Source organism: Hypanus sabinus, unplaced genomic scaffold, assembly GCF_030144855.1.
Source record: "Hypanus sabinus isolate sHypSab1 unplaced genomic scaffold, sHypSab1.hap1 scaffold_497, whole genome shotgun sequence".
Lineage (NCBI taxonomy): Eukaryota > Metazoa > Chordata > Chondrichthyes > Myliobatiformes > Dasyatidae > Hypanus > Hypanus sabinus.
Genome location: NW_026781365.1, coordinates 344,068 through 363,860, shown reverse-complemented (window position 1 = coordinate 363,860; position 19,793 = coordinate 344,068). Strand labels below are relative to the sequence as shown.

The window sequence follows — 19,793 nt, the reverse complement described above, 5'->3', positions numbered from 1 at the left end:
CCGCCTCACTCAGCCACTTAAAGCGACACTCACAGTAAACGAACCTGCGGTCTCGTAACACAATGCACCTCTAAAGTCTGACAGCAGAATAGCGAGTTAATCTTCGATGATGCAGAGTCAGAAACCGAAGATTTGCCAGACTGAGTCGGGGCTCCAGAGAGAGATGGGTTCCAGAGGAGGAGGACGAATAAGACCAGCACGATGTGGTTAAAAGTGAAAGATTAGAAGCATTTGGAAACTGGTTGATCGAAAAAAAAGGTGGTTAATTTCAGCAAAACACAGGTGGAAATCAACAGATCAGGCAGAAATTTTGGAGAGCAATATATAGAAAACGTTTAGACAGAGCCCCTTCCGCATGCCTAGCCTGTGTACTCCGCTGCTTAGTTGCTCTCTGAATTGCAGAGTTCCTCCAGCGTATTGTGTGTGTGCGTCTCTGTATTTCCAGCAACTGCAGAATCTCCTATGTTTTATATCAGCATTTTACATTGGCATTAGATACACGTTGATATTGAGTATATTGTTTATGGGAGCCGCTCTCTGCGTTAAAACAGCGGCAGATTTTTTCTATACCCACGATAAAAAAAAAATGAGGTATGGACATTGAACCGGTGCTTGCAGAAAGGTTTAATGGCACCTTGATTACCCATAGGGCCATGCGTTAAGAATTTCGCCGGTTCTGAAGCGCCGATCAAATGCGCAGGCGTCAGGCTGAGGACGTCCCTGAGTTTCACGCATGCGCGCAGTACACAAGGCTTTGAAAATGTCGGTTGCAGGTAAGAGCGATTCTCCATATGTTAATCTTAAACAGCGACTTCGGGACGATTCTTGTGAAATCCGGACACCGTGATCCGCAATCCCGGGACAGTCCTGCCCTCTTCCCTCTCTCTCAGCCCCACGATCCGAACACGAGCCCCGGGGAGCTACCGGCTGCTGAGTGAATGGGAACCGATGGATCTCTCAGACAGAGCTGAGCTCCAGCTATCTGAATGTAAGGATTAGGAACTCGGAGAAAGGGAACACATTCTTTTACATCAGCAGTTGAGAAAATCGGCATTAGTACTCTTTTCCATTGATGCTGCGTGGCCTGCTGAGCTCCTCCAGTATTTTGTGCGTGTTGCTTCCTCTACCTCAGGGGTGGGCAAACTTTTTGACTTGTGGGCCACAAAGGTTCTAAAATTTGACAGGGGGGCCGGACCAGGAGCAGGTGGACGGAGTGTTTTGGTAATACACCTCATAAGAGAAGTCCCATAGTATTTAGCTATTTATTGAAATTACTTTTAAAACACTGAAAATTAAATGAATAAAATACAGCTTTTTTAAATAGTAACAGTTAATATTTTAAAGCACAGAAAATTCTATTATCCTTCAAGATATTATCATCAACTTGTCCTGCTCCGTCTTATTCAATTGTCCCCTGTGCCAAAACTCAACAACGACCAGCCAGTATGCGGAGCGCGTTATTTGATCTGGAGCACATTTTTTATTTTGAGAACGTACGTGCACCTGCGCACTACTAAGGTCCATCACTTAACAGAAATGACATGTAACATGTAAGGCTTATTGAAAAAAATATTTTCAAATGCATTTTTTACATAACACAATGAAGAAACTTATGTTTAATTTCAGTGGGAACAGTGTTGTTGGTCTCCCTTTTTAGCCAGCGCATCAAAGTCTAGATTTACTTTTGTTGTTGCGATTCTCAGGATGGATCTGAGGTGTTGGTCAGTTAACTTGGAGCTGTGGCTGGCTTTGTTGATGTTCATGACGCTGAACGCCTGTTCACACAAATAGGTCGAGCCGAACAAAGAGTAAAGCGCAAATGTGGAGTAATAGGCTTCACCTCAACAAAGGTCAATGTGTAGCGGTGTGCTACATGCAGCGCTAAAATTACGACACAGAGTCGGTAACTGCAGTCGAAGAAAAAAACTTTATTCGAAATCCCCAGCCTCACTTCTAAGCCTCCCTCCACCTGCCCTCCTGCACAGAGGCCCCAAAGCTCTGTGCTCGCAAATCCCTGCAGGCTATCTCCCTTAGCCGGAACGCTGGCTAATTGTGAGCCGGTTCGGATGTGCCAGGAAATGGGTCGCCCCAAATGTATATGGAGTGCGTCATCTATTGGGAAAACACCAGAATTGCGGGGAAAAACGTTAACAAGGTTTATTAATATAATTTCATCAAGTTCTGCGGGCCGGAGGCCCCCGGGACGTAGTTTGCCCATGCATGACTTAGCGACTCTGCAGTGGAACCAATTATTACAAATTAGAGGGGAGATTATTACAAATTAGAGGGGTATTAGAGGGAAGGTGGGGAGACCTCCAATGTCCTTGATGCCCTCACCTACAAGATGTGCAGCTTGTAACCCTGCACTTCAATGAGCTGCAACTCGAAATGGCTGAATTCCAGATCATCCAGCAGTTGCAGTGGTTGACAGATATGACATGAAGAGAGGTGAGTTACTCCCAAGGTGCAGGACACTGGAAACTGGATGAGAATCAGGAAGGGGAATGAGGTTAAATAGGCATTGCAGAGTACTCTAGTGGCCATCCCCCACAACAACAGGTGGACCACTTTAGAAACTGTTGGGGGGAATTACCTGGCAGAGGAAAGTCAAAGGGCTGATAGGGGATTCATTAGTTAGAGGAACAGAACAAGAGGGGACAAATATTCTGGTGGTGAGGCTTGCTAGTGGTAGTGAGCAGGGGAGAGGGTGATGTGGTTAAAGTAAGTTGTAGGGGGAATGGAAGCCAGAATGACAGACAGATAGTGGAGAGTGTGAATTGAATTGACTTTATTAGATACATACTTCATAAACATGAAGAGTAGAAATATTTACCTTACATCTCCATATAAAAGTGCAATGTGTAATTTATATAGATAGTTTGCACATAGGACAGTCAATATAACATCGAAATGCAATTGTATCAGCATGAATTAATCAGTCTGATGGCCTGTTGGAAGATGATGTCCCGGAGCCTGTTGCTCATTTTGCTGTGGTACCGTTTCCTGGATGGTAGCAGCAGGTATTCGCTGGTATTCGTTCGGCCCTTTTTACACACCTGTCTGTGTAAATGTACTGAATCATGGAAAGTAGATTGTGCAATGTATAATTTCCTTGTTTATATTTAGAGACATTTTTTGGTGTATAAAATGATGAGGGGTATTGAGCGTGTGAGTGGCCAGAAGAGTTTTTTTTTCCAAGGTTGAAATGGATAATGCCACGTTTCCACACTCCCATAGATCCTTTGTCCATCTCCTGAGTAAATAGAGTTTGAGAAATATTTAAGATCTCCCCCGTCTGCTTTGGTTCCACACGTGGATTGCCATTCCGGTCTTCCAGAGGACCACCTTTGTGCCTTGCAATCTTTTTGCACTTCATCTATCACTAGAATCCCTGAGGATTATCCTTCACCTTTTCTGTGACAGCAACCTCATGCCATCTTTTAGCCATCCTGATTGATTTCTTATGTGTTCTCTTGCATTTCTTATACTCCATAAGAAACTGATTGCCTATCCCTGTTATGCAATTCCATTTTGTGCTTTACCAGGGTCTCAATATCTCTTGCAATCCAAGTTTCCCTACAGTTTCTGTCTTTACCTTTTATTCTGACATACCCGCTTACTACTTTCAAAATTTTGTTTTGAAGGCCTCCCATTTACCAAGCACACCTTTGCCATAAAGCAGCCTGTCCCAATCCAAGGTTGCCAGATCCTAGTGTTGATTCCAGGTGTTGATCATGCCCTGAACACATCCAACTTTCCTACGCTGCTCTTTGTATTGAAATATACAGGGCTCCGCATATTCACTGCACCTCGCTCAACTTTTTCATTCCTGACTTTGTCTGAGGCCTGAACAACACTTGTCTCCACAAACTCTCCACTATCTGTTATGTTATTCAGGCTCCCATTCCCCTGCAACTTTAGTTTAACCCCTCTTACCCCGAACCCCAACATGCAGATCTATCACCCCTTTGGCTTTCATCGCCCAGATCAATAAAAAGGAGGTGCATACAGGCAGATAGGAACAAATGGGGTACTTATGAAATACAGGAAATTCAAGTGAACACTTATAAAAGAAATAAAAGAAGGCATGAGGTTGCCCCAGCAGACAAGGTGAAGAAGAATCCTCAGGGATTCTGCAGATATGTTACGAGCAAACAGATTGCAAGGGAAAAAAATTAATTCTCTGGAAGATCAGAATGGTAATCCATATGAAGGGATAACTTAGACTTGGGGAGGTTTTTTGCATCCGTATTTACTCAAGAGATGAGCACATAGTCTATAGAAGTGAGGCAAAGCCGCGTCAACTTCATGGACCCTGTACAGATTACAGAGATGGAGGGGTTTGCTGTCTTGAGGCAAATTAGTGTGGATCAATCCCCAGGGCCTGACAAGTTGTTCACTAGGACCCTGCAGAAGGCAAGTGCAGAAATTATTGGGGCATTCGCACAGATACTTAAATCATCCTTAGTGACAGGTGAGCTACTGGAGGATTGGAGGCCTGACAATGTTGTTCTGCTGTTCAAGAAAGGCTGTAAAAATAAACTAGGAATTTATACGTTGGTGGGCTTGACATCAGAACTGGGAACGTTTTTGGAATGTGTGTGCAGGAACCAGGTATATACTGTACGTATTTGAATAGCTGTGGACTGATAAAGGATAGACAGCATGGCTCCAGCCAATCTTATAGAGTCTCTCGAGGAAGTTATCGGGAAAGTGGATGAAGGCAAGGCAGTAGATGTTGTCTGCATGGACGTTAGCAAGGCACTTGACAAAGTCTCATATGGGAGGTTGGTCAAGAAGGTTCAGTCACTCAGCATTCCAGATGATACAGTAAATTGGATGAGACACTGTCTTTGGGATAAGCCAGAGTGTGGTAGCAGATGGTTGCCTCTCTGACTGGAGGCCTGTGACTAGTGTTTGCCACAGGGATCAGTGCTGGATCCGTTGTTCTTTGTCATCTATATCAGTAATCTGGATGATAGTGTGGTTAACTGAATCAGCAAATTTGTGGATGACAACAAGACTGGGGGTTTGGTGGACTGCAAGAAGACTATCATGGCTTGCAGTGTGATCTGGACCAGGTGGGAAAATGGTTTTAGAAATGGTAAATGGAATTTAGTGCAGACCAGTGTGAGTTGTTGCACTTTGGTATGACCTACCAAGGGAGGTCTTTCACAGTGACTGGTCGGGCACGGAGGAGTGTTGTAGAAGAAAGGGTCAAAGGAATACAAGTCCTTAATTCACTGAAGGTGATATCACAGGTAGATAGAGATGGAAAGAATGATTTCAGCCCATTGCCCTTCATGAACCAAAGTACTGATAACAATAGATGGATGTTGAAGACCTTGGTGAGGCCTAATTTGAAGTATTGTGTGCAGTTTTGGTCACCTGCCTACAGGAAAGATGTAAAAGAAGTTCAGAGATTTCAGAGAAAATTCACAAGGATGTTGCCAGGTCTGGAGGATTTGGGTTATAAGGAAAGATTGAACAAATCAGGACTTTATTCCTTGGAATGCAGAAGATTGAGGGGAGATTTGTTTGTGATAGAGAGGCACAGGTAGTGTTAATGCAAACTGGCTTTTTCCACGAAGATTGGGTGGGACGACAACCAGAGGCCATGGGTTAAGGGTGAAAGGCGAAATGTTAAGGAGAACATGAGGGGAAACTTCTTCACACAGACGGTCATCCGGGTGTGGAATGAGCAGCCAGCACAAGTGGTGCATGAGAGATCGATTTCAACACTTAAGAGGTTCGTGTAGGTACCTGGATGGTAAGGGTGTAGGAGTTGTCTGTTTAAATAGTTCAGCACAAACTAGATGGCCCAAAGGGCTTGTTTCTGTGTTGAAATTTTCTATGATTGTGACAAGAACCTGAAATAATACAAAATTTCACTCTAACCCCTTTTGACAGCTGTGTGAACCAACCAGTCATTTCAGCAGGAATTTTTTATATGGCGTTAAAACTGTGGCACATTACGTTAATAATACATAAAAGAAAATCCCTGCTGCATGTCAAGAAAAGCTATTTGTGTGAGAGTGTTTCAGTTACTGTGGGGCCAGGCACCCATGCAGCTCAGTGGGAACAGGGAATAATACCAATGGAGAGAGTCAAACTGAGCCAGGTCACAGATTGGAGGTGGCAGAAATGCCCCTTTCTTATAGAGACAGGAAGAACATCAGAGAATTGATGGTCATTCCAGATACCAGCACTCTGCCCGGTCAGGAGATGATTTCTCTCTCCAGCTTGGGTTGTACCTCACTGTAACAGTGTGATAACAGATCAAACTTTGGCAACTCAAGTAATCTCATCTGAGATGTTGTCCTACACCCATTGATGGATTTTGTAAATCTTTTTACAGGTTAAAAATGAGAAGGAATTCGTCTCCAGGAATCTCAAACACGACACACCAGTTTTGTTGTCTCTGTCTGGGTATTTAAGAAGTGGAACAAGGGATCCAATTGACCACCCTTCCTGCTCAGACTGTGGGGAGGGATTCACTCGGTCATTTGACCAACTTGCACACCTGTAATTTACACAGGAGAAGGGCCTTTCACCTGCACAGACAGTGGGAATGGATTCACTTGGTTATCACAATTGAAGGTACATCAGCAAGTTCACACTGGGCAAGGCCATTCACCTGTTCTGTGTGTGAGAAGGGGTTCAGTCAGTCATCCCACCTGTGGACACACCAGTCAGTTCACACTGGGCAGAGGCTGGTCGACTGCTGAGTATCTGGGAAAGGATTCACTTAGTCATCTGATCTAATGGCACACCAGTGTGGTCACACTGGGGAGAAGCCATTCACCTGCTCAGTCTGTGGGAAAGGATTTACACAGTCATCTACCCTACTGGTACACCAGCGAGGTCACACTGGGGAGAAGCCGTTCACCTGCTCAGTCTGCGGTAAGGGATTCATTCAGTCATCCTACCTACAGAGACATCAGCGAGTTCACACTGGGGAGAAGCCTTTCACTTGCTCAGTCTGTGGGAAGGGATTCACTCAGTTAGCTAACCTACAGAATCACCTGCGAATTCACACTGGGGAGAAGCCGTTCACCTGCTCAGTCTGTGGGAAGGGATTCACTCAGTCAGCTAACCTACAGAAACACCTGCGAGTTCACACTGGGGAGAAGCCGTTCACCTGCTCAGTCTGTGGGAAGGGATTCACTGAGTTATCTAACCTACTGAGTCACCAGCGAGTTCACACTGAGGAGAAGCCATTCACCTGCTCAGTCTGTGGGAAGGGATTCATTCAGTTAGTTAACCTACAGAATCACCTGCGAGTTCACACTGGGGAGAAGCCGTTCACCTGCTCAGTCTGTGGGAAGGGATTCATTCAGTCATCCAACCTACAGAGACATCAGCGAGTTCACACTGGGGAGAAGCCATTCACCTGCTCAGAATGTGGGAAGAGATTCACTGAGTCATCCACCCTGCTGGTACATCAGCGAGTTCACACTGGGGAGAGGCCGTTCACCTGCTCAGTCTGTGGGAAGAGATTCACTAATTTTTCCAGCCTACAGAGACATCAGCGAGTTCACACTGGGGAGAGGCCGTTCACCTGCTCAGTCTGTGGGAAGAGATTCACTGAGTCATCCACCCTACTGGATCATCAGCGAGTTCACACTGGGGAGAGGCCATTCACCTGCTCAGTCTGTGGGAAGGGATTCATTAAGTCAGCTAACCTACGGAATCACCTGCGAGTTCACACTGGGGAGAGGCCATTCACCTGCGCAGTCTGTGAGAAAGGATTCACTGTGTCATCCACCCTACAGAGACATCAGCGAGTTCACACTGTGGAGAAGCCATTCACCTGCTCAGAATGTGGGATGGGATTCACTCAGTTAGCTAACCTACAGAGACATCAGCATGTGCATACTAGTGAGAAGCCATTCACCTGCTCAGAATGTGGAAAGGGATTCACTCAGTTATCCAGCCTACAGAAACATCAGCAAGTTCACACAGGGGAGAGGCAATTCACCTGCTCAGAATGTGGAAGGAGATTCGCTGACTCTTCTACCCTGCAGAGTCATCAGCGAGTTCACACTGGGGAGAGGCCATTCACCTGCTCAGTCTGTGGGAAGAGATTCACTCATTTATCCAGCCGACAGAGATATCAGCGAGTTCACACTGGGGAGAAGCCATTCACCTGCTGAGAATGTGGGAAAGGATTCACTCAGTCATCCCATCTGCTGGGACACCAGTCAGTTGTTATGAATCCCTAGGTTTTGTTTGCTGTGGACATTCATTTTAAGAGAGAGAGTGATTAAGAAGGCGAATCAGTCTGGCTTGCAGCTTGTTTACATCGCTCACAGCTTGTTTAGTTTTAACCGAGGACACTGACACTCAGAGTGAGACAGAGACAAAGGAGGAAAAATGGCAAGAATCGAAACCAGGGAACTAGTGGCCAAGGGTCACTGTTTGGAACTTTCCTTTGCCCACAAGGGTGGACAAATTATTGATTCACCATACATCGAATGTGTGGTTATCACTTCATTTGATCCATAGCAGTGGATCTGATTTGGGGTACCCTGCGGAGACCACTTATGTGTTAACCCTTGCCTGGCTGTGGTGTGGTAATTCATTTGAAGACAATACCACTTATGACAAGTCACTTTGGATGATAATTAGTATGTGGATTTGGAAGGATGACAGATAAAATCTACAGCGACCGTTGGTCTCGTTTTACCACCATGAAACCTGTGGAATACGACATAATTGCCTTCTCTCAACATTTACCCTGGATTACAAATATCTCTCTCTCATCACCTGTTCTGTAGTTGAACTGAACTTTCATACTTTACAATCTCAAGACTCCAAGACTTGTTTCCCCCGAGCTCAATAGTTAGGGAATTTTATTTATACACATTTATACACATAACACTCACGAGGAAATCTGCAGATGCTGGAAATTCAAACCACACACAAAAAATGCTCGTGGAACACAGCAGGCCAGGCAGTATCTATAAGGAGAAGAACTGCTGATGTTTCAGGCCAAGACCCTTCATCAGGACTAACTGAAAGGAAAGATACTAAGAGATATGAAAGTAGTGGGGGGAGGGTGACATGCAAAATGATAGGAGAAGACCAGAGGTGGTGGGATGAAGCTATGAGCTGGAAAGGTGATCGGCGAAAGTGATGCAAAGCCGGAGATGGGAAAGGATCATTGGACAGGAGGCCTCGAGAGAAAGAAAGGTGGGGGGAAGCACCAGAGAGACATGGAAAACACGCAAACAATTGAATATGTCAGTGATAGAGTGAGAAGGGGTAGAGGGGCATTAACGGAAGTTAGAGAAGTCAATGTTCATCCCATCAGGTTGGAGGCTACCCAGCCAGTATATAAGGTGTTGTTCCTCCAACCTGAGTTTGGATTAATTTTGACAGGAGAGGAGGCCATGGATAGACATATCAGAATGGGAATGGGACGTGGAATTAAAATGTGTGGCTACTGGGAGTAGTCTGATGCTGCTGGTTCGTTTCTAAAGCGTTAGGGTTTGTAACAAAATGGGGCCTGCATCTGGGATATGAACAAATTTAAGGATTGATTTCATATCAATTTGATTGGGGAAATCCCTTTTGATTTATTTGTGTGTGGAAAATTAGCAGCAATGGATGTTGATAGATATCTGGAAGTGTGAACCTCTCAGGCATTAGAGGACACCAGAAGGATTGAGTTCTTGAGTATTGCTAAAACGTTAATACTTGCTAAGGTGAAATTGACAATGAGGATTGCACAGATGCAGAGGATAATAGCTGAACATTATGTATCTGAGCATGTGTTTAAAGTGGAGGAGGAGTTTCCTGAAAGTAAACCTAGTGAGCTTGAGATCCAGTACAAGTTAGAACAATTAAAGATGGAGGCTCCGGAAAGGCAGAGACAGTTTCAGGCTGGAGAGGCAGAAAAGCAGAAAGAAAATTCTCTTACAAAGTCTAATTAAGGGAAAGACTTAGCAAGCCTATTCTGCTTTGACAGTTGCTGAAGCAGCTTATTATTTATTTATTTATGCTGCCTCAATCATTGCCACTGGGCTATAAATGTGCAGGAGCTGTGTGTGGTTCAGTGCTTTGCTCAAGAACACACACGCTGCCTCGGCTGAGGCTGAAACTCATGACTTTCAGATCGCGAGTTCAACACCTTAACCACATGGCCACGCACCACACATTCTGACCTCGTGAAACAGGCTCTGCTCAAAGCTTACGAGTTGGTCCCAGAAGCAGACCGGCAAAAGTTTAGAAATTTAAAGAAATCTGTGAACCAGACATGTGGAATTTGCCTATGAGAAATTTGTGTGCATTGACCGCTGGTGCACATCTGAACATGTAAATGATGATTTTAACAGCTTGTAAGAGTTGGTTTTCATTGAAGAGTTCAGAAGGAGCGTCCCTGATGGCATAAAGATGTATTTAGATGGAAATGATGCTGCCACAATGCAGGAATCTGCTGGATTAACAGACCAGTTTGCTTTAACTCATAAAGTTATGTTTACCCTGACTAAGAGTTTCCAAAAGGCACTTGTCAAGTTGTGGGTAAACCTACTGAGCTCACCCCAGTGGCCTGTAGCTGTATTCGGTTAACCATTTTCCAAAGTTGTAGTGGATTGTGTCGGCCCATTGCCAAAGTCTAAAGCTGACCATCAGTATCTGCTAACTATTATGAGTACCTCATCCAGATTCCCAGAGGCAATACCTCTCAGAAATATTAAAGCTAAAACTGTGGCGAAGGCTGTTACCAAGATTTTCAGTTTATTCGGTTTGCCTAAAGAAATCCAGTCTGATCAAGGATGTAATTTTACATCTGTATTATTCCAGCAGGTAGTTTCTGAACTGGGAGCAAAACAAATTGCATCATCTGCGTACCATACAGAATCAAAAGGGGCTTTAGATAGATTTCATTCTACCCTCAAAACAATGATTAAGACATATTGTGTTGAAAATGGAAAAGACTGGGATGAAGGAATACATTTGCTTTTGTCCACAGAAAGAGAGTCAGTACAGGAATCACTGGGCTTTACTCCATTTGAACTTGTATTTGATCGCAGAGGGACCTTTGACCTTGTTAAAAGGAACGGTGGATTGATGGGGATGTACATGTTAACTCGTTAGACTATGTTTTGAAGTTCAAAAATAAACTACAACAAGCCTGTAGTCTAGCGAGACAAAACTTAAAGATTTCTCAAAACAAAATGAAGTGTTGGTTTGATAACAGGACTCGCTAAAGAAAATACCAAGTGGGAGATAAGGTGCTTGCCTTATGTTGACGAATCCACTTCAGGTGAAATTCAATACACCGTATGAAATAGTCTCCCAAATTAATGATGTGAATTATGTTATTAAAACACCCAACTGACTTGAACTAACACAGGTGGTACACATAAATATGATAAAGCCTTTTCTGACAAGCAGGTACCATCTGTGAGTGTTGTTATCAAAACAAATGAAACTGGCAACCCTGAGAATGAAACACTTGACTCGTCCGAGACTTTTCAGAAGCCAAACATGGTCCCAGTTAGGCTAATGAATTCGGTTGTTCCAGAAAACATTGCTCATAGTTGTCTCATCTGCAGCCAAAACAACAACAATAGCTGAAGGAATTAATTCTGAAGTTTAAAGATTCATTTCCCGATGTTCCCAAGCAAACAACGGTCGCAGCACATGATGTAGATGTTGGTCAAGCCAAACTGATTAAACAACACCCACTTCACATGAACATGGAAAGGTGTAAATTGGCTGACCAGGGTATTGAGTATATGCTGGAGAATGGTATTATTACGCCTTCAAAATGAGATTGGAGTCACCCTGCGTTATTGTGCCCAAACCTGATGGTAGTGTTAGATTTTGCACTGATTATAGAAAGGTAAATGCAGTAGCAAAAACAGATGCTTATCCTATCTCTAGAGTGGATGATTGCATCGATAAGGCTGGAAAGGCTAATTTCTTACAAAGATTGATCTGTTGAAAGGGTATTGGTGTGTTCCATTGACGGACAGAGGTAGAGAAATCTCTGCGTTTGCGACACCATCTGGGTTGTATGAATACAATGTTTTGCCTTGTGGAAGGAAAAATACTCCATGAACATCCCAGAGAATGATTTGTTTTGTAATTCGAGGGTTAGAACACTCAGATACCTATATTGATGACTTTAGTTACAGGGAGTGGCACTTGGGAAGAGCATATCTCTGCAGTAGAAAAGCTGTTTGACAGGCTTTCCTAGGACAACCTTACAGTGAATTTGGCCATGCCAGTGTGACCTGTCTTGGCTATGTTGTCGGTCAAAGCAAGTTGGCTCCTGTTCGGGCAAAGGTCCAGGCAATTTCTCAAGCTCCTATTCTGACTGCTAAGAAGGCTCTTAGAAGGTTTCTGGGAATGGATGGATGTTATCGTAAGTTCTGTAAGAACTTTGCTGCTATCGCTCTTCCTCTGACCAATCTCCTGAAGAAGTGTGAAAAGTTTGTTTGGACCGAGACTTGTCAGAAGGCATTTGATTGATTGTTATCAGTATTTGAGATTAGGCCAATCAATGTAGTGCTGTCAGCAAATTTGCTTAGCGGATTGGAGCCGTGGGTGTCAACACAAGTCATGGGTGCACAGAGAGTAAAGGAGGGGGCCAAAGAGACAACCCTGAGGGGTATGTGTGCTGAGGGTCAGAGAAACAGAGGAGATGGAGCCCACTCTTACAACCTGCTGGCGATCTGACAGGAAGTCCAGGATCCAGCTACACAAGGCAGGGTGAAGGCTGAGGTCTCTGATGCACCATCAATGACTCACACTGAGACGTAAGGCGAGATATCGGCTTTTATTGACTGGAAGAAGGAACCAGGAGTGAGTGTCCATCATACTATGTCCTGGAGACTGAGGCCGAGCGTCAGGCCTCAGATCGCCTTTATACAGGGGCCTGTGAGAGGAGCCACAGGAGCAGTCAGCAGGGGGCGTGTCCAGACAGGCACATAGTTCACCACAGTCTCTGAGCTCCATGTCGATACATCACGACTTTCATGTGGCTACTTCTCTGCCCATGACTGCAAGGAACTGCAGAGAACTTTGGTGAGCAGAGAACATCAGAGAAACAAGCCTCCACTCCATGGACTCTTCCCACACTTGTCCTCCCTCGGAAAATCAGGCTATGTACTCAAATAACCTCATAACCTGGACAGTCTTGCTGCAAGCCCGCTCCCCCATCGGGGAAGAAATGCAACAGCCATAAAGTGCGTAACACAGGCTGAAGGATGGCTTCCTGTCTGCAGTTATAAGACAAATGAATCATAAAATAGACTCGACCTCACAATGTAACTCGACGTGACCCTGCACCATATGTCTATTTGCACTGCACTTTCTCTGCAGCCACAATGCTTTGTTGCAGTGATTATTTTGTTGTACATCAGCTCAATGTACAGTTGTATCTATCTGTGTGGATAGTACATCAGGCAAGATTCTCACTGTCGCACAGTACATGATGATAATAAACCAATTCCCCATTTTAATTGTGTGGAAATATTAGACAGTCTGAGCTTCTGCTCTGGAACCGCAGAAGGAAACTGAACTGTTATCGTTTCTGTGGAAAGCAAGTATATGGAAAAGGCTTCAATCTCACATTACGATCTGCGGTAACTGCGATCAGGTGACCGGTGGTGGGTCTCCCATATCAATATCTGAATCAGGTTTAATAGCACCGGCATATGACATGAAATTTGTTGTACCTGTAATAAACTATTTTAATTGCGTAAATGCAATAAACTTTTAATTGTGTGGAACTATTTGACTGATTGGGTTGTTGCTTTGGAAATTCTGAAGTGAAGCTGAACTAAACTTTACACATTTATAAGAAGCTCAGAGAAATAGAAAAGGCTAAACTCTCACATAAACGGGCCAGACACCAGAAACATCGGCTGCACTTCAGCACCTCAAAACAGTGAATAAAACATATAGAAGCTATTGAAGAGAAAAAAACATTGTCCACCCACAACGAGAGGACCTGACAGATCCGGATCTCACTGACTTGTCTGAACGGGTGAAAGGTGATGCGACACGTACACGTAGAGCAGTGACCCGCAGATGCTGCAGATCTGCAGAAAAACATAAACGGGAAACGGGATCAGGTGACGGGTGGAGGGTGTCCTCCTGAACCGGTGACTCTGCTCCTCGCCCCTCACACGCTGCCCGACCCATCCACCACATTCCCCACGTTATGCCATATTTACCCCAGATACATGTTTATTTTTCCACACCATATCTTTAAATACGTGGATGGAAATTACAATGGACATTTACAAAATGGAGAAGATAACAGCTTCTGATAATCATAAACTGGAACAATTAGATTCATACTGGGAAAAATGGTTTAACTACATAATGTCTCATAGGCCTGATTTGATTCTTACAAATTGATGAATATGTTGTAAAAAAACAAATTCACTCCCTACTTTTACATAGTTCTTACATTTTGCTTGTTTTTTCTTTCCACTTTTTCTATGTGTATACCTCAGATAAATATTTCGTGGAGATTTGTGATATATATGATTATATGATATATATGTAAAATGTCTGAAATACATCTAACGGAAATGTTTGTTTGATGAACATCATTAAAAAAATAAATTAGAAAAAACATCAAGGCGTCCGTTGGAATACGGGAAAAAGGAAATTAACTGAAATGAGGAGTCAACGGACTGCAATGTGACACGAATAGCATGCAGAATGATGTCGGGCCGAATGCACTTGCTTCCAATTAACTTAGTGACGTTGAAGGTGCTGCTCCATACAAATGTCATCATTCATAGCTCACGATGTATGTCACAATTTTAACATAAACCAACTCCAGACTCCAGACTCTTGTTCTAAAAATAGCTTAGGGAATGCAGAATCTACTTTAAGACTATTTACCAGATCACAGGAACAGCGGATAAGAATTAGAAAAAAAATACACCCGCGCACATTGAATTAGAGACTCACAAGACCGTGACAACACTTTTTCACACTGTAGCAAAGACTGACAGGTACAGTATGAAACCCACACTCTCACGCTGTTGCAGAGACCAGCATGTACATAAAGAAATGCGTACACTCACACCGAACCTGAGCGTGACACCTTCAGAACCCCACACTCTCAGTCTGTACCACTGATATGCACAAAATGAAACCCACACTCTCACAGTGCACTGAGGCCAGTGAGTACAAAATGAACCACTTCTCTTCACACTATTCCCGCGGCAAGCCGGTAGAGACTGATCAAGACACTCGATTGAATGTCTCCAGTTTCTTGATTGTCTTTGTCTTGCCGTCGTTCTCTATCACTAACCCGCAATTTATGTGAATTTCATATCAATCATCTCTTCAATTTCAGCTCGAAACCTACTGCATCCTGAAACCTTTTCTGTATTTATTCTCTGTTCTCACAACTCATTGGTTTATTCCTCTCGTTCCGCTATGAATGTCTCTTGTTTCTGCAACATGGTCCTGCGACAGTTTCAATGAAACTTCAGCTTATTCAGTAAGCAGACTCTGTTCAATCATGGCCAGTCATGGAAGATAAAGGCATGAACAGGGCCGTCGGCAAATAACGTAATATAGTTACCGGAGAGAGAGTGAGAGAAGCTTCTACAAACACACACACACACACACACACACACACACACACTCACACACACACGCACGCATGCACACGCGCGCGCGCACACACACACACACACGCACGCATGCACACGCGCGCACACACATACACACACACACACACACACACACACACACTCACACACACACACACACACACACACACACACACACACACACACACACACACACACTAACACGCCCACGGACACACATACAGATACGAAAGATGTGGGGTAGATAGATTAAGAGATGGAGGGAACCGTCGCAGCTCTGGACTTCAACGTATCAAAATTCAATATCATACTGGAGTAGGTGATCTAAATGAAGCAAGTATCAATGTCGTCTAGGGCTGATGGTGAACTGGACAGAGAGTTTGTGTACACAGCGGGTATGTTTTATCTCTGGTGGCACAATGTTCGACGGGGTGGGGTGGGTTTGTTGCCGGAACTATGACGCCAGTTTCTCAGTAGTTAATCCATCAAATGTGAAACGTGACTTCCCTCACACTCCTGCTCACAAACTCTCTCAGAACCACACAGAACATGACTGTTACTATTTTATCAGTGAACATGGATGTCACGATACAGGCCAGTATGATGCTGTCATCAGAAAATCAAAATGATCATTACATTACTTATCAGTTGGACTCACTCGAATAAACTCACTCCCTGGTTCACAAATAAAAGAGAGCAGAGATAAACGGTGAATGTAGCAATTTCGAATTGTTGAGAGAAAAGTATTCGTATAAATGCTGCTCGAACATGAAATGTGCTGCCTATGTGAGTTTTATTTCAATCAGATGCAGAATGAAACCCATACTCTCAAAAAGTAACAGAGAATGACATATACAGAGTGAAACCCACACTCTCACACTGTAGCAGAACCTAACAGATACAGAATTAAACTCATATTCTCACACTGTAGCAGAGACTGACAGATACTGAATGAAACCCACACTCTCACACTGTAACAGAGACTGACAGATACAGAATGAAACCCACACCCTCACACTGTAATAGAGACGGACAGCTACAGAATGAAGCCCACACTCTCACACTGTTACAGAAACAGGATCTATTAGTAGATAAAACCGCAGGTGTGACAGTGAAAATTGCAGAATATGTTGGAAAAATCGATTCCGGATTGTTTGTGGCAAGAGAACCACAGTGAAGGTTTCTGGTTGGAAAATGGGAACGGTCGTGACCGCTGCCAATACAACTGTGGAACGTTGCAAACGAAGCCGCTCATTACTCACTTAATGGTCTCATTACACATTTTGATCGAATTACACAGAGGGATCAGACTGAGGCAAAGCCAATTGATAGTGACGTGTTCCTGTTACATTTCCACATTATTTGCCCCTGAGACACTGCCGATGATGCAATTTGATTGTTCAGTAACAGTGGTCCAATGTGGGACTTGTCACTGGAGATCGATCCCCTGTATAAATCAGAGCCTGTTGCAGTACGTCAGTCCAGAGTGTCTTGCCGAGCGTTGGAATTCAGAGCAATAGCGTTCGCTGCGTCACTCAGATGGGATATCCAGTAATCTGGCGGATAGAAGACATTTACTACCCTGTTATTTCAGCCGTTGGAATTCCCGGTAAGCCGCTGTCACACCTGCAAACGGCAGAAACTGAGAGTTAATACGAATATTCTTATTCTGAAGTGTTTTTCTCTCTACTTGTTTCCATAGTCACCAGTCAAGTCCCCGGTTTTCTGTCATGGGCCGAAGTCTCTGGCAATATTAATCCCATCGCTTTCGTAGCAGGCAGCTTTCCATATTGGAGCCGAGATGCTATCTGATTGAAATCATCTCCGCTGCCCCGAAGCATAGCATAACGGTGAATTGAAATGCCTGCACAGGAGGGCACCGGGTTATACCGCATCTGTGAGAACCAGTCGTCCTTCTGTGGGTCTGTCCATAGGAATTGCATGTGAATTGTGCGATTGGATAATGGAACAAAGTTCAGGGCTTATTTATTTTAGAAATGTGAGCAGAGGGAACTGCAGATGCGGATTTCATTTTGTTCCTGTGCTGCTCCGAACCAGTGATGCGGTTATTTAATGTCAATCCTTCACTGTTTTGCCCCCTAACTCTCAACTCTCAACTGCGGCCGAGAAAGCCTTTAAGCAGCTCCCCTCTCGTTTTGAGAATTTCCCCCAGATTTAACACATTTACAAAACTGGTGGCAAGTTCCCTGTCACGCCAATAATGCAGACTGTCAGCGTGTTCATATGTTCTGCGTCCGGTTTTGAGACAGAAAAAGATCACGAGATCTAATCTGAGACAGCTGGGAAGGTCGAGTCGTTTGGAATGTTAATTAATATTTGATCATCTGAGCTTACCGTTCATCACAAGGAAAATGAATCAAACACCTCGTGTCTGAGGATTGAAAGTCAGTGTTTTTTACAGAATTACTTTAAATGATGCGGTACCGCTTGCTGACGGAACATTACTCATTCTTTTGCATTTCCAGCTCCGTCTCACTGATACACCGCCCTGCAACCGATCAGCGTTATACAACACCGGTATAACTCATGCAGTTTGAGTGGTTTGACGACTACAACAAAACTGTCCGGCAAGATTATATGACAAGACCATCGCATTCCAGAGATGGCAATGACCTGGGCTTAATTCGGTTGTGTGAATGCATCCCATATCCTCCTGATGCTGACTGCTGTCTGAGTACAATCACAAACAAGCCTAACCTGCAGATGCTGGAAAGCAAGGTACTACACACAAGATCCTGGAGGAACTCAACAGGCCATGCAGCATCTATGTAAAAGAGACGTTTCGGGCCTCGACCCTTCAACAAGGGGATCCAGCACAATAGGATTGGACTTTTCTACCGTGATTGCAGTGTCAGCGACAGTTCTTAGACAACCTGGCATGCCTCTTACAAATGGTGTAATTGTGCAGAATAATAAGGAATGGGTGGGCTGAGGCCCCCATGTCGTCGTGTTAAAATGCCACAAGCAAACCTTTGTTGTACATTAACAAATAATTGGAAATGAGCTAGATTGTCAGATATGCCCAGAGCAGAGGAAGTTGACAAAGCGGTGTTAAGAGTATTAAAGGCTGCGTTCATTTCCTGAGTCTGTTGCATTTCGGCGGACATGCTCAGTAATGCTGCTTGTCGAAGCGGAGCCTCCATCAGTCGATATTCAGGAATCCAATGTCTACAATAATTGAAAATTCCCAAAACGGGAAGCATTTCAGTTCGGGTGCGGGGAGCTGCTTCATTAGTAAAAGCTGCAATTTGTTCTTTTGCCTGTTGCCGAGTTCCTTACGAAAGTATGTGCTCTAAATTCTGTGGAGTGTCCTGCAGTTTATTGAGGGTTACCCCGTGACCACTTTTAGGCCAGGTTTCTCAACAAAGCAACAATACCTTTTTCATGATTAACCAGGGTGGGAGAGGCAACAAGAAGATAATCAAATTTTTGGTACGTTCTACTTCCCCTGGAAACCGGAAGGTGCATAAATCTAGTATTTACTGCGGCGGTATAAAGAGAGAGGCTGTCAGTTTACCCATGATACAACCTGGTCCAATTCACTTTCCACTGTCACTGTAAGTAAAAATAAACAACTACTGACTATCCTTATGTAATAAGACCTGAACAGGATCCACAACAGAATAACATTCCGATGTGACAGGAATACTGGAGTGGATGACGTTGGTATCGGCTACGATGGGAGGTATAGATATATTTGTTAATAGCCATTAAGTATTGTAAAAACAAGTCACTCCTTATCACAACCTAGTTTTGGAAACGGTAAAACAGGAAAATTACAAGGACTACAGGTTGGTAGCAGCACTTCCTGATCCGAAAGTGCTTTTATGATAGGCTTCATGCCTTCCACTGCCTCGGATGACAGTACAGAGGTTAGAATAGCATTGGGCTTCGTGGGGTGGGGCGCAATGTACACGGTTCACATTTTTTATGCATTGCCCACGGAGAGGGAGGTACCTGCGAAACCAACCAGATTACGAAATACCCGGTCGTACCGGGCGGTGGGAAACAGGTCAAGCTTTGTTTTAACGATGAAGGAAATATTATACATCCAGCCTGAATGGAATGAAGTTGTCCAATAACATTAGTATTAGGTAGAGTTAAACTGAGTGCGGTTTAACTCCTGTGAAGTCGGAAACATGAGTTCGAGTAGTTCGGGAGTTGCAGTGCGTT

At 44.0% G+C, this 19,793-nt stretch overlaps 1 protein-coding gene across 1 annotated transcript; it reads left to right on the top strand.

Moving 5' to 3' along the window:
- The first annotated feature begins 647 nt into the window (after positions 1-647).
- Positions 648-14,491, top strand: LOC132389199 (gastrula zinc finger protein XlCGF26.1-like). Its single transcript, XM_059961658.1, has 2 exons — positions 648-773; positions 6,359-14,491. The coding sequence occupies exon 2, from the start codon at positions 6,765-6,767 to the stop codon at positions 8,154-8,156; it is 1,392 nt and encodes a 463-aa protein (XP_059817641.1). The 5' UTR covers positions 648-773; positions 6,359-6,764; the 3' UTR covers positions 8,157-14,491.
- Positions 14,492-19,793: the final 5,302 nt, after the last annotated feature.